This window comes from Penaeus chinensis, chromosome 24, assembly GCF_019202785.1.
Source record: "Penaeus chinensis breed Huanghai No. 1 chromosome 24, ASM1920278v2, whole genome shotgun sequence".
NCBI classification, from domain to species: Eukaryota; Metazoa; Arthropoda; class Malacostraca; order Decapoda; family Penaeidae; genus Penaeus; species Penaeus chinensis.
Genome location: NC_061842.1, coordinates 15262077 through 15278519, shown reverse-complemented (window position 1 = coordinate 15278519; position 16443 = coordinate 15262077). Strand labels below are relative to the sequence as shown.

Below are 16443 nucleotides of genomic sequence, written 5' to 3'. Positions count from 1 at the left end.
AATGAAGAAGGCTCGAACCATGTACTGTGAACAGTAAATGTGAATATGAACCCAATTTAGTGTACACAATTTGAACATCAGTTCCCTAAAGCTACATCTTGCAAAATAAAAATCTGTAATCGGGTGAGGAGACTAGTGCAGGCTGATGCTCAGGAAGTTATCATCTCTAGCAATATATATATATATATATATATATATATATATATATATATATATATATATATATGTATGTATATATATATATATATATATATATATATATATGTATATATATATATATATATATATATATATATATATATATATATATATATATATATGTATATATATGTATATATATGTATATATATGTATATATATATATATATATATGTATATATATGTATATATATATATATATATATATATATATATATATATATATATATATATATATATATATATAACTGAAATGCAAAAGCAACAAACTAGAGAACTTATTATTCAACTAATATGTTGGTTTAAGCACCCCATCTTTGACAGGTTAATAATGGATGAACAACCATTTTCAAATATATACAATTAGAAAAATGCTTATTCTTTGGACACTCAGTATTAAGAGCCACAGTCTCCTCCTCATTCTCATGAATATTTTAGTAGTTTTAGAAGTAGGATTGTTATTTTAGTTGTAATTTATGTAAACATCAAGTAAGGAAGTCCTATTTTTTTTTTTTAGGAATTCCAATATAGTGCTTTTATATTTCAGACTTGATGACTTAAGTGATGAAAAGGATGTCTGCTGTAGGATTCTAATAGAAAAAATGATTAGCAGCAAAGCATCAGAACGCCCACCAATATCTGCCATCCAAAAACACCCATTCTACTGGAGTAAAGAGAAAGTTCTAGGTTTCTTCCAGGTAAGATGTGAAAACAAAATCAGTTATTAGAATTGTCAACACATACTTTCTTGCTAACTGACTAGCATTTTACAGATAACACTACACCTTGACTGCATTGTGCAAAAAGTTTACTTTTGTTACTAAGTCAAAAGTAATTTCTTTATAGGATGTGAGTGATCGTGTAGAGAAAGAAGGTGGAGACAGTTTGGTCATGATGAACCTTGAGCGAGGGAATTTGGATGTGGTTCGAGGAGACTGGCGTCAACACATGCATCATGTCATTGCAGAAGACCTTCGCAGATTTAGAGACTATAAAGGATGGTCTGTCAGAGATCTCCTCAGAGCTCTTAGAAATAAGGTAGGATCATCTTGATTTGTTAAAACTGTGTACTTTGTTCTTATCTTTTTGCTTTTTGTCATATAACTTACATAAATATTACTATAAAATATATTCTTTTTCATAAATTATCATAATAATTCTGCACTTCACAGAGAAACCATTACCGGGAGCTTAAGGAGGAGGCCAGACTAGTGTTTGGTCGCATTCCAGATGAGTTTGTATCATACTGGACAGACCGGTTCCCGAAATTGCTCATCCACACTTGGATTGCAATGCATTGTGTCAAGTCAGAACCAATATTTACAAAATATTATGATACCTTTTATAACTTTTTTCAGGTAAGTTAACTGACAGTGATAATGTATGCAAGTTTTAAAAAAAAATTCCTTTATTTTTTCAGGTGAGATTCTTTTTCAATTAAGAATCATTTATCTGAGTGTTTATGCAATTAGTTTTGATTGCTGTTTATTCTATCAATTGAAGTTGGTTATTACATTTATTTATGGATCGTGTACTTTTCCTGTAAATATAAAGTATCTAACTTTCACATGTATCATGCACATTGACCATGCCTTTAGAAAAGTATAATGTCATTGCTTTTGAAGTTGTTTTCTTGATTATAGCATTGTAGAATAAACATTTGCCAAATTTACAATCAGTGCAGCCAAAATATACATATGTGTACACATGCTATCTCTCTCACACACACACACACACACACACACACACACACACACACACACACACACACACACACACACACACACACACACACACACACACACACACATATATACACACACACATATATACACACACACACATACACACACACACACACACACACACACACACACACACACACACACACACACACACACACACACACACACACACACACACACACACATATACACACACACACACATTTACACACACATATACACACATATACACACATATACACACATATACACACATATACACACATATACACACATATACACACAGACACACACATATACACACACACACACACATACACACACACACACACACACACACACACACACACACACACACACACACACACACACACACACACACACACACACACACACACACACACACACAGACACACACACAGACACACACACAGACACACACACACACACACACACACACACACACACACACACACACACACACACACACACACACACACACACACACACACACACACACAGACACACACACACACACACACAGACACACACACACACACACAGACACACACACACAGACACACACACACACACACACACACACACACACACACACACACACACACACACACACACACACACACACACACACACACACACACACGTATATACACAGATTTATAGATACATGAAAACATTAATGTGTGTATTTACAAATGCACTTTTGTCCAGTTGTGTTATTTCATCACTGTCCTACATAATTATAACAGTATTTTCTATAGTGCATGATGTTCCATCAGTTTAGATTTAGTAACTGATATAAAAGTTGATATTAATTTATTTGTATAGGCTGAGGACTCTGACTCTGAAGTTGAAGAGGCAATTGAGGATGTAAGTTCACTTTTCCATTCTCATTTTAAAAATATAATGCTGGTTGTAAATGATTTAGCTTCTGTTTGTATGTCCATCTGGTTTGGAAGCTTTGGGAAGTTGCATTCCACAATGTTCCTGAAGGTTTGTGAAGGAATAAACCTCACTCATTTCCGTCATACAGTAATCCAAATCTGTAATTGTGAAATCATAAAATCGTTACAGAGCAAACCCACTCCTCTTCCAAGACACAAATGCATCATGCCTCTGAATCTCTGTCATATGTTCCATGGTAATATTATGTATGAGAAGTAGCCGCATCCAATGACACTTCATTCTTGATATAATCAATAATCACAGTCAATAATTGTATGAAATCATGGGATGCTATGCAACTTCCCTTTCAGATTGTGAATTGTATTGTGTGCAATACTTTGCTGTTGTTTTGTGTTTGATCATATATACCATTTTTTCTTTGCTCAATTTTTAAAAAGGATATTATAGTAGTCTCTCAAAATTTCCTTTACACACTGACTTTTTCATTATTTACTGATACAGTGGAAAGACTCACTGCTTTGTCTTTGATCCCTTGTTTTGATAACTATACATACCAAAGAAATTACATGCATGTAAAATAACTATGTATTCAAGGATTTTTTCTTTATGCATATATTGACATCAATAATTTAAGATTCAACAAAGTTGCAAAGAGGAGTATGGTGGTGTTGGGAGCTTGGGGGATTGTTTTTTTTTCAGTTTTTGGTTGTATTTGGTGTGCTTATTCATAAACCATGAAAGGTAAAAGGAATGTAATGTTGATTTTTCAGTTATTTTTGTTGTTCTTGCTGTTGTTATGAGAAATTTAGTGATGATCATTAAGTTTGCATGATTTCCAACCACAGGACTTCATTGTAGGGAAGTAGTTCTTCAGTATAATATTTTATTGATTTGTCAGTAAGATGAATGCCAAGAAAGAGTCACAAAGATTCACTTCCCTCCTTCTTAAGTCTGATGATTTATGAGTTCTTATGTTATGGTAAATAAGTTTCATTAAGTACAGAGTAAGGACTCGTAGAAGGGCATGATAAGATATAAAGTCATGATGCTGAACATTAAAATTGTTGCTCAGTAAAACGTCTTTGTCAGAGAGAGTGTGAGGGAGAGAGAGGGAGAGGGAAAAGGAGAGGGTGAGGGCAAGGGCAAGGGCAAGGGCAAGGGCAAGGGCAAGGGCAAGGGCAAGGGCAAGGGCAAGGGCAAAGGCAAGAGAGGGGGGGAGTGAGAGGGAGAGAGAGAAAGGGGAGTGAAAGGGAAAGAGAGAGGGGGAGAGGAAGAAAGAGAGTGGGGGGGAGAGGAAGAGAGAGAGAGAGGGGGGGGAGGAAGAGAGAGAGAGAGAGGGGGGGGAGAGGAAGAGAGAGAGAGAGAGGGGGAGAGGAAGAGAGAGAGAGAGGGGGGGAAGAGGAAGAGAGAGAGGGGGGGAAAGAGAGAGAGAAGGTGGGGAGAAGGAGAGAGAGAGAGGATGGGGAGAGGGAAAGAGAGAGAGGGTGGGGAGAGGGAAAGAGAGAAGAGGGGGGGAGAGGGAAAGAGAGAAGAGGGGGGGGGGGGGGAAAGAGAGAAGAGGGGGAGAGAGAGAGAGAGGGAGAAGAGGGTGAGAGAGAGAGAGAGAGGGAGAAGAGGGTGAGAGAGAGAGAGAGGGAGAAGAGGGTGAGAGAGAGAGAGAAGAGGGGGAGAGAGAGAGAGAGAGAAGAGGGGGGGAGAGAGAGAGAGAGAGAGAGAGAGAGAGAGAGAGAGAGAGAGAGAGAGAGAGAGAGAGAGAGAGAGAGAGAGAGAGAGAGAGAGAGAGAGAGAGAGGGGGAGAGAAGAGAGAGAGAGAAGAGGGGGGAGAGAGAGAGAGAGGAGAGGGAGAGGGAGAGGGAGAGGAGAGGAGAGGGAGAGAGAGAGAGAGAGAGAGAGAGAGAGAGAGAGAGAGAGAGAGAGAGAGAGAGAGAGAGAGAGAGAGAGAGAGAGAGAGAGAGAGAGAGAGAGAGAGAGAGAGAGAGAGAGAGAGAGAGGGAGAGGGAGGGAGAGGGAGAGAGAGAGGAGAGAGAGAGGGAGAGAGAGAGAGAGAGAGAGAGGGAGAGAGAGAGAGAGAGAGAGAGGGAGAGAGAGAGAGAGAGAGAGAGAGAGAGAGAGAGAGAGAGAGAGAGAGAGAGAGAGAGAGAGAGAGAGAGAGAGAGAGAGAGAGAGAGAGAGAGAGAGAGAGAAGAGGGGGGGGGGAGAGAGAGAGAGAGAGAAAGAAGAGGGGGGGGGGGGGAGAGAGAGAGAGAGGGAGAGAGAGAGAGAGAGAGAGTGAGTGAGTGAGTGAGTGAGTGAGTGAGTGAGTGAGTGAGTGAGTGAGTGAGTGAGTGAGTGAGTGAGTGAGTGAGTGAGTGAGTGAGTGAGTGAGTGAGTCAGTCAGTCAGTCAGTCAGTCAGTCAGTCAGTGAGTGAGAGAGTGAGATTGAGAGAGATTGAGAGAGAAAGAGAGAGGGGGGAGATAGAGATAGATAGAGAAAGGGAGAGGGAGAGGGAGGGAGAGAGAGGAGGAGGGAGGGAGAGAGAGGGAAAGGGAGAGAGAGAGGGGAAGGGGGAGTGAGAGTGAGGGGAGGGTAGTGGGAGAAAGAGAGACAGAGAAAGAGAGAGGGTGGAGAGAAATTTTGTTACTGAAAATCAGGTTATCAGGTTTTTTCAGCTTTATGTAGGTTTCTCATTCAAAGAAAACGAAAGCAGTGCCTGCAAATTTACAATTTTTTGTAAAGTACTATTTTTTTGTCGTATGAATCAGTTTCATATTTTTTTTAGTTGTGTTTCCTCATTATTTTATATTTATTAGTATTTTTGTATATTAAGCATAATAGCTCCTACACTTGAGGATAACCATTGCCTAGAAGGGATTTCTAGACCAGTGAAGGCAGTGGTTATTATTATTTTTAAAGTTTCTCATATATGGTATCTTTTTCAGGACTTTTTGCATGAAAATTATAGCTTCGCTCCCAATAACCCCCACTGGACTGGGACCCCTAGAATGTGGCCTGGTAATAGTGTCCAAGAACAACAGAATCCCTCCTACACTATCATAAAGAGAAGTCCAAGTAAAAGCACCAATAACAGGGACAAGAAAGAAGACAAACCACCTGTCTGGGTAATTCGCAAACCTCAGAATACCTTTGAGCCTAGATTTAAAGCTTCTGAAGTTAGGAGTCCAGGGAATATAGATGGGCCATGGAGAAGACTGCCAGAAGAAGCAAGGGAAAAGGAGAAGCTTCAGGAGACCAAAATTGAAAGTACAACTGTTTCAAGCCTATGTGAGAGGTCTGAAGAATTAGAATCAACAGAAATTGTGAATCCTGCTCTCCAAGAAGAGGAAAGTCAGGGCTGTGATGATGATAAGTTAGATAACGAATCTTGCATTGATATAGATAATCTTCAAGATGAAGGGAGCACGGTAGAAGAAATTCCCCTAACTGAAAAAGGTGTCCCTGATAATAACATCCAAGCTAGTCTGCCAGAGAAGCGAAGAGATGCTTCTCAGTTGCGATTCCGCCCAGTTAGAACATCCCCAGAGAAACTTCCACCTGAGCCTGATAAACAGATCAAAATAGTGACTGGCACAGGCAAAAAGAAGAAGACAAAAAATATTGTTATAGGTGGAAATGAGTGATTGTAATCTAGTTACTAAACCCGTGATCTGAAATTTTGCACTTAGCAATATTACAGTCTTTTAATTTTTAATCTTTGTAAACGGATTAAATAAAAACTCATTGTCTGCGGTCAGTCTTGTTGTTTTCTCTTACTATGGTTTAATGTAGCAAGCATTATACTTAAAAGAAATTTATGGGACAGACTTTTTTGTAACAAGTAAAATTGTGTTGGGATTTGCAGTAAAGGGAACAAATGACATAACAAGGAGATTAGTTCAGTTTTAGAAGTTTGGGAATACAACCTTACGGTTTATGTTATTGCTTTGACATAACTGTACTGTAAAACATGGTGAAGACAGATATCTGGTAATAAGTGGACTACCATTCCATTATAATGGCTAGCATCAATGTGTTTCTTCATGTGATTGGATCTCTCATATATTTATATTGATTATTCTTATATAATGTTAAAGATGATATAAGATAAGACACATAAAACAAATGAGAGCCTATTTTTTGTAGTAAGCAGTTTTGAAACAAAGAAATAACTAATGAATGTCCTTATTGATACCATAATGTCAGTGATGTGGATTTTTGTTATGTTGGTTTTGTTTAAAAAATTGATTCCTTGCAATAGTTTGAAAGTTCTAAAATCTTTTGCTTGGTAAATATTAAATACACTGATTTCATTACAAGGGATTTAGTGTTTGAAGAGTCATTTGGAAGCAACCATATCAAGTAAAATGTCATAGGTTTTGTAAACAAACCTTTTATAAAATAGTAATAATACTGATACAAATAATTAAAAAAGATTATGTAGTCTCTCCTTTTTCATATTCTTGATCTTCCTCATGTAACTATTACTAGATACAGAGTTTATTTGTTTAGTGCTTAAACATATTTCAAGCCTTTTTTGATTCAGATGTTAGTATATAATTCTGTAATTTAGCTTGACACCTTTCATGCCAATATGAAATGTTCCGTAGATATTTTTGTTATTATTTACTGTTTGTAGAACATGCTATATCCATATGATTTTATGATCTCAATTTTCTTGATATGATAAGCTATCATTTCGAGGTGTGTTGTAGTTATGTCTACTAAATTCTGGGAGAGCCGTTTGTGAATTATACCAAAGTATTCAAAATATTTTAGTCATAGAAATGTTTTGGGGATGAGAGATACATACTGAATAATTTAAAGCTATAGTGCAGGTTGTTCTTCTCTAGTTTTGGACCAGGCAAGTACTCACGTAGTGGTAAAAAGGGCCAAATTATACACAAATTGTACTGAAAACATCGAGAATCACAGGTAACTTTAGTTGAGAAAAATAATCTGAGGGTTATATTGTCTTTTTTTTGTTGTTGTTGTTATTTTAAAGGTTATTATTATTATTAATATTATTATTATTATTATTATTATTATTATTATTATTATTATTATTATTATAATAATAATTATTATTGTATTTATCCTTTTATAAAGATCATCACTGTGTTCAGATTATTATTTCTACTAGTACTATAGTAGGTGCTTTATATTACTAAAATGTTACACTTCACTCAGTAGCATTAGTTAAAGATGATGCCAGTTTGACAAGAAAAGTATGGTGCCTGATGCAGTATCTGTAGAATATTGCTCGCAGATAGGCTGTATTAGAAGTTTGGATTATCAAATGGTGGTTGTAAATGGTTTCTTATATGAGGGTTAGCTCAATAATAATAATACTCTGCTACTTCCTTTCTATAAAGCTAAACCAGATTTTGGTTCATTGTCTTTGATGGTTATCAATTTTATAATTATTTATAGGGGTGAGTAACATGTTACTTATATATTCATATTGATAGTTTGCTCCACCAAAAATAAAATATTTGCTGATCTTGACAGTGATGATAGAGAAGTTGGTGCTGTTATGATTGTGAGAATATATCTTATAGTTCAAATTCATTATTTATTAGTAATACTCTGGAGATGAGATCTGCAGAGTGCTGGAATTTTACTTCTGTTTATCAGTGTAATTATTTTCTTTATATTAAAAAAAAAAAAGGAGAGAAATTACACATAATGGAGAATTGCTATTGAATGTTCAGTACTTAATCACATTTTGTATTGTACTTCATTATCTTTAAATGTAACAGACATTTATTTATTTTTCCTAGAGCTTCTGTGTACAGCAGTTTATAACATATGATGTGTGGGACAAGAGTGCTGTCCTTGCACATTTTTTAGACTTGTCATTTTCTTGTGTGTTTTGAATAGTGTTCATGTTTGTTTCACATGTAATCTCTAAGTATTTTTATCACTTACGAAGTTCACTACATTATCAGCTTTATCATTTCAGTCTGTATTCATTCAGTTTACTGCCTTGAAACCAAGATGTCTATGTTAACATACTAATGAAACATTTGTATATCAGATATCTGTTTCAGTTCATATGAGCTTAGTTATGCATTTTGAAGGGTTAAGATAATGCTTTTAATTTCATGGTAAAACTGACAAGGTTGGTGTAATTAGCGTGCCATGCCAAACTGCAGTACAGTATGTTATTATTTTTGTCCACAATTACGTTAATATGGAAAAGGTGCAAAAATGCATCCCAACTGATACTGTAGAAGGGAAGGGAGTGATGAAGTGCTTATTGGAGTTATTTGCTGTGTGCACCCTTTTATTGTGATATTTTCTTTGTTGTAAACATTTGTTTTTACATTTAGTATTACTATAGGAGTATATTGGATTCATCATCACTTATTTTTGTTTTTTCAGTAAAAAACATAAAATCAATAGCTCCAGTTCCCTGTTTGTACTGAGCATAGGTCTGTTTTCTTATAGTTTGTATATTAGATGTGGATAATGGAAGTTCTATTTATATTCTGACTGGATGAAAATTTGTGCATTGGAAATGTACGAATAATATGATTGGCAAGTAGTGTGATAAATAGTACAATCGTTTGTGATGGAGTATGCACATTGAAGGTTATTTAATGTCACCATTTTGTCCTATTCCACCAGTAAGGTTGAACTGATACTCTCTGTATACTGTAGTAGGAAGTCAGTGTTTTATACACATAGCACACACAGTAGGATCAAGGGATTTTTGAATGAAAGATAATATATTATAGCTCATATTAATAATCAAGTAGTTGCTATATATATTATATAGATTATAAAATGGACACTGAAGTGCTGCACAAGTTAACATATTTTTATACTTTTTATTCACATGGGTAGTTAGCATATATTTTTATAAATATGTATTCTATTCACATGATATATATATATATGTGTGTGTTGGAAATCTGTTTTTACAGAGTACACTTTTATATAACGATTAATCTCGTTTAATAGTAATAGGCTATTAAAGATTGTGACACTGATATGGGTATTTCTTTCCTTTTAGACATAGACTTCCCCCCCCAATCCCTTGCCTGTTGTTGTCGTTGGGGGGGGCTTAGGAGGCGGAGACTGGGACTCAATGCTGGGGAACTCCCCAACCTTGGGACTCATCCCTTGACTCAACTATGGTCTTTCTTTTCCCCTCCTACTTTATCATTTCTGTCCCTTCACCAACCCCTTCTACTATCCACTTCCTAAGGTGTGAGAGCTGTGCTGAAAGGATGAAAGGCTGACTTTGTGCCAGTCCTGAATGGCCTGAGGGAGCCATGGGCACAGTATTCCCCTGCTTTAGTTGTCTAGCCCTTACCCCTCAAGGGGACCCTGGGGGGTTGTCCGTTTCTCTCTCCCAAGATACTCCAGGCTTACCATGGCCAACATTGAAGATGTTATACCATTATTAGGGACAATGAGGCTTGCCCCTTCATCAAATAGCCCCACCAATTCAAACTCTCCTGATTCCCTGACCCCAGGCACTCCTTTGACCACGGCTCTGAACACTACAACTACTACCCTCTCCTCAATGCCTACTAGTACAGTATCCACCCTAATCAACACCCCAGGAGACATTTCTACTCCCAACATGCTCAACTTCAACAACTATACCCCCACAACCTTCTTCATCAACTACCCCATCATCCTTTATTACTACCTTACAGCCTTATTGTCCACCTCTCCATAACGCTACCTCCCTCAACACTACTTTCACACGCCCCCATCCTTCTACTAGCCCCATCTCTACAAAAATCTTAAATACCCTATTTAGCCCAGCCAAATGGGACCGATTTTTCGTGATCCCTCCCATAGCTCCTTACTCTGACAACACCCTTCTCTTCCAGCAATGTCTCCAAAAACAAGTAGGCAAAGTATCTTTCCGTAGCCGACCCAACCATTCCCGTCTCGTCACAGTAACATTTGAAAACCAAGCTATAGCATTTTCAAATCTAACTGATCTATATGGTAACCCCATCCCTGCAGAACCCCATCTAACCCTCAATACTTGCACCGGAACTGTTTCTATCTCCCCAGCAAATTGCCCTATCTATAACAAAAATTGGTCAGATTGTGGAGAAGACTTACTAACCTGTCTCACGAACTATGATGCGGTATCAGTACTTTGCTACTCCACAAACATTGCCAGAATTACTTTCCGTAGACTTGGCCTTACCTATAATGTATACATCGGTTGAGAATCCCTCTCTGTTTGACCATATCAACCTCCTCCTCGTCAGTGCCAAAATTGTTGGCGTTTAAGACATCCTGCCAAACATTGCCGTTCCACAGCCAGATGCCCGCTATGTGCCCAACCTGGCCATACTCGATCAAACTGCTCAGCACAATCACACACATGTGCCAACTGTGGCGGCCCCAATACTGTATTTTATAGGGGCTGCCCCACCTACAAATTTGAGTCTGAGGTAGCAACTCTCAGATTCAGACTTGGACTAACTCTACGTGAAACCAGACAGGAAGCACGTCGACGAGGTTTTCCTCTTACTCCCTACTCCAGTAATGTCGCTCACTCTGCCACTCACCCAACCTCCCAAGCTCCTACACCCTCCCCTAAACCTATCCCTCCTCCATCTAACTTCCCCTCTTCTCCCTCCTACCTTCCTCAGTCAAATTCTTTTGCCATCCTAAATCCAGACACTCCAATCTCTACTACAGCCCCAACACCTTTCCCTCTCCCTTCCCGCACTACCCGTAACAGACAGACTAAACGTTCACCCCCTCTTCCCCTACCACACAATCACCTCCACCTTCCTTTGCCCCTACTCTTCAGACACCAGTCTTCTCTTCCCCCCCTCACAAGAAAACCTTTCTCACATAACTCCCTAACCAACTCCATTACAGAAACTTTTGAATTTATTCAAAACTATCAACTCGATTCCCAAACTGACACTAAAACCCTTATCCACCTTTAGATTCCACAACTTCCCTTCACACTCAAAGTGACTGCCGATATCCATCCTCCTCCTACTCATATCCCCCCTACACCCTGTCCTCTCTACCCCCTCCCAACACAGCCCATCCCCCACTACTCCAGCTCCACCTACATAACCCTCCCGCCACCCCCTCTATGCCTTCCACTCCCTCCTGGATACACACGTGAATCCCTTGTATCACAACTATCCCCTTCCCACGACCCTCCACCTCCTAATACCCCTCCTGATACAACACCACCTCCCCCCTCTCATTCCTTATCCCACCCTCTAGCTCCTTCCCCTTCAAATTCTCCAACACGTACTGCAACCATTATCACACATAAATCAACGAAAGTATAACTATCATTCATTGGAATATTCGCGATTTCCGTTCTCACAGACCCGAGCTTCATCATATCCTTTCCTCTTATTACCCATCCAATATATGCCTTCAAGAGACTTTTCTTACACATCCTCCTATACCAATCCCCAATTATGATTTTGTCTCTTCCTCGCACTCCCTTTGTCTCGTCCATACTTATCAATAAAAAAACACCTTATGTCATACCTCCCTTTCAAACCACTGTCCCTTGCACAGTCACTCGCATCTTTCTTCGCCGCTGGATCACAGTGATTTCAGTCTACTTCTCCCCTTCTCACCCCATTGACTTTGTTGCTTTTGAAAATCTGATTTCCCAACTCCAACCACCTTTCCTCATAGTTGGTGATTTAAACTGCCGCCACACTCTTTGGGGTGATTCCTAGAGCGCTTCCTCTCCACAGCTGACCTTATTATTCTTTCTGATGTCACACTCCGATCCACCTTTATGTTCCCTATATAATGTCCCTCTTTCATATCCACATATTCTATTGTCATGCCCATGTTTTAATGCAGCTCGTACTTCTGCTTTCCCCCACCTATCCTCCCTTCACCGTCCTTCCAACTTATCAGACATCCTTACAGAATCTCACACTTTCTGCTTTGACAACCTGTTTTTCTTCATCAAACGCATATACATCTTTCACTTGATCTAACCCCTTTAAATTACTTTACCCGGCCCTAACCCATTTACTCGTCAATTCCCTTGCCCAGCTTTGACAACTAATCACTAACTGAACCACCCTTCACTACCATTTACTATAGTGCTACATGACCTTAGATGTCTAGCACATTTATTTTGCTTTTAACCATTAACCATTAGACATAAACTTAATCATACTATGAGATGGTGTCCACAAAACTATGTAATACTCTTACTATAACACACAACAGGCTGAACAGTCGCCTAATGAAGTTACCTTACATACATTTGCAGTAACAAAGTTTAGTTCTTTTTATATAATCAGTTTGTGTGTATATCTATATTTATATATCTATATATATATACACACATATCTATGTGTGTGTATATATATATATATATATATATATATATACATACACACATATCTATGTGTGTATATATATACACACATATATTTGTATATATATATGTATATATGTATACACACATATCTATGTATATATATACACATATATCTATGTATATATATAAATAATATAATATATATAATATATATAATATATATAATATATATATTTATGTATATGTATTATATATATATATATATATATATATATATATATATACCCCCAATCCCTTGTCTGTTGTTGTGGTGGTGGGGGGGGGGCTTAGGTGATGGGGACTGGGACTCAATGCTGAGGATCTCCCTATTAGGGGCAGTGACACTTGCACTTCCATCAAATAGCCCCATCAATTCTCACGGTTCCCCGACCCTAGGCTCTCCTTTGACCACGACTCAGAACACTGGAACTGCAACCCCCTCCTCAATGCCTACGAGTACATCATCCACCCAAGTCAACACTCAGCCTCCAGGAGACATTCCTACTCCCCGAACATTCTCAACTCCATCCCCTCTATTCCCACAACCTTCATCAACAACCTCCTCCTTTTTTACTACTTTACAGCCTTATTGTCCACCTCTCCATAATACTACCTTTCTCAACACTCCTCCCTACTCCACACGCCCCCGTCCTTCTACCACCCCATTATCTACAAATATCTTAAATACTCTATTTAGCCCAGCGATAGGCAAAGACTTTCCGCAGCCGACCTGATCGTTCCCGTCTCATCACATTTACCTCTAAAACTATAGCATTATCAATCCTAACTGATCTCTCTGGCAACCCTGCAACCCAATCCTGCAGAATCTCATCCAGCTCTCAATACTTGTATCGCAACTGTATCCATCTCCCCAACAAACTGCCCTATCTATAGCAAATATTGGTCAAGATTGTGGAGGAGAATTAATCGCCTGTCTCACTGACTATGATGTGATACCAATACAGTGCTACTCCATTCCTCCCAGAAGGCATCGTAAGAACAACATTGCCCAAATTACTAGACATGACCCCCTCTTTATTAAATTACACTAAAAATATCAATTTCCTCCTGGTCAGCTTCCTTTTATCGGAACAAACATTGGGAGACAGCTCTCGCCCGCTTATGTATTGGCCACAGCCGTCTAACACACTCCGGCCCTATGCTTCTTATGTAATGTCCTTCGTTCAGTTCCACACATTCTCTTGAATTGTCCACACATTTCTGCAGATCGTACCCCTGCTTTCCCCCCACCTATCCTCCCCTCACCCATCAGACATCCTTACGAAATCTCACACTTTCTGCTTTGGCAACCTGTTCTCCTTCCTCAGACGCATACATATCCCTCACTTGATCTTAACCCCCTTACCTAATTCTCCCTTAGGCCATTCACTCATCAACTCCTTTAACCATATTTAACCTTTCCAATATTACTCTAGATTGTTGATGTATAGCAACTTACTACTAACTATTCGCCCTTCACTACCGTTTACTATACGTTCCTATAGTGCTACATGACATGTATTATATATATATATATATATATATATATATATATATACACATATATATACATACATACATATATATATATATGTGTGTGTGTGTGTGTGTGTGTGTGTGTGTGTGTGTGTGTGTGTGTGTGTGTGTGTGTGTGTGTGTGTGTGTGTGTGATACATATATATAAATATGTATACATATTATATTTACATATATATAAATAAGTATACATATTATATTTACATATATATATGTATACATATTATATTTACATATATATATATACATATATATATATATACATATACACACACACACGTACATATATGCACACACACAGACACACACACACACACACACACACACACACACACACACACACACACACACATATATATATATATATATCTCCCTATATATATATACATATATCTCTATATATATATATTTATCTCTCTCTCTCTCTCTCTCTCTCTCTCTCTCTCTCTCTCTCTCTCTCTCTCTCTCTCTCTCTCTCTCTCTCTCTCTCTCTCTCTCTCTCTCTCTCTCTCTCTCTCTCTCTCTCTCTCTCTCTCTATCTATCTATCTATCTATATATATATATATATATATATATACATATATATACATACACATATATCTATACGGCCGTGAAGAATCTCATCTTATCTATTTAACAAACGTTTCGAAGGATCACACAAGCCTTCATTCTCAATGCTGTAAGCGGAAACCAGATAATAAGGTCGTTAGACAATTCAATTATGAAGAGAAGGTTCTGGAATTTTTGGTAAAATACGTAAATAAACAATGTAAACACGATAATTAAAGTAAATACAATAATACAAACGGGAACACAGAATATATATATATATATATATACATACAAAATATAAATCATAGAAAAATATTTTTTGTTTAAATAAGTACGGAAGTGTGCATGTGCATGCGTGTTTGTGTGTACGTGTCCATGCGTATTGCAAGAAAAGCAATACATATGTGCGTCCAAATTTTATATGGGCACGTATGCACATGTGTGGGCATGTGTACACAGTTATGTTTGTGTATGTACAGTTATGTGTATGTGTATAGTTATGTGTAAGAGTACAAGATGTATGTGTGTTCCCGTGCTTGTACATGAGGGTATACATGTGTATATATACGTAGATATGTATATTTGTGCATATTTTTGCTTGCATTCATATGTGTATGTATATGTGTGTGTATGTGTATGGATATGTATGTTTATGGGTGTGTGTGTGTATATATGCATATATATGTATATATATATACATATATATATATATGTGTGTGTGTGTGTGTGTATGTATGTGTGTGTATGTATGTATGTATGTGTATATATATATATATATATATATATATATATATATAGGTATGTGGGTACTTATATATATCTGTATGTACAGTATGTATATGTATGTGTGTATGCGGTGTGTATATATATGTACGTGTATATGTGTGTATATATATATATATATATATATATATATATATATATATATATAGATGTGTGTAAGTGCAGCTATATGAAATGCTATATATGTCGGTGAACACTATTGTGTACACATAAACGGCTGTATACAAGTGTGCGTAAGCTTATGTAAGGCTATATATATTTGTGTATATATAGTCATAAGTATGTGTAAAAGATATGTACGCATGTGTGTGTTAGCAAATATGTAGGTGCGTATACACATGTATGCGCATATATCTACATATGTGTATGCATATGCATGAGT

At 37.6% G+C, this 16443-nt stretch overlaps 1 protein-coding gene across 3 annotated transcripts in view; it reads left to right on the top strand.

Moving 5' to 3' along the window:
- LOC125037815 (serine/threonine-protein kinase/endoribonuclease IRE1-like) overlaps window positions 1–9842 on the top strand; it is a 23624-nt gene extending 13782 nt beyond the window's left edge. For 2 of the 3 annotated variants that reach the window (XM_047631049.1, XM_047631051.1), the window contains 5 exons: window positions 746–896; window positions 1045–1236; window positions 1371–1556; window positions 2793–2834; window positions 5790–9842. In XM_047631049.1, coding sequence (XP_047487005.1) covers window positions 746–896; window positions 1045–1236; window positions 1371–1556; window positions 2793–2834; window positions 5790–6488 — 1270 coding nt within the window. In that variant the 3' untranslated portion in view covers window positions 6489–9842. The remainder of the gene's footprint in view (window positions 1–745; window positions 897–1044; window positions 1237–1370; window positions 1557–2792; window positions 2835–5789) is intronic. The other variant, XM_047631050.1, reaches the window with a different exon arrangement.
- Window positions 9843–16443: the final 6601 nt, after the last annotated feature.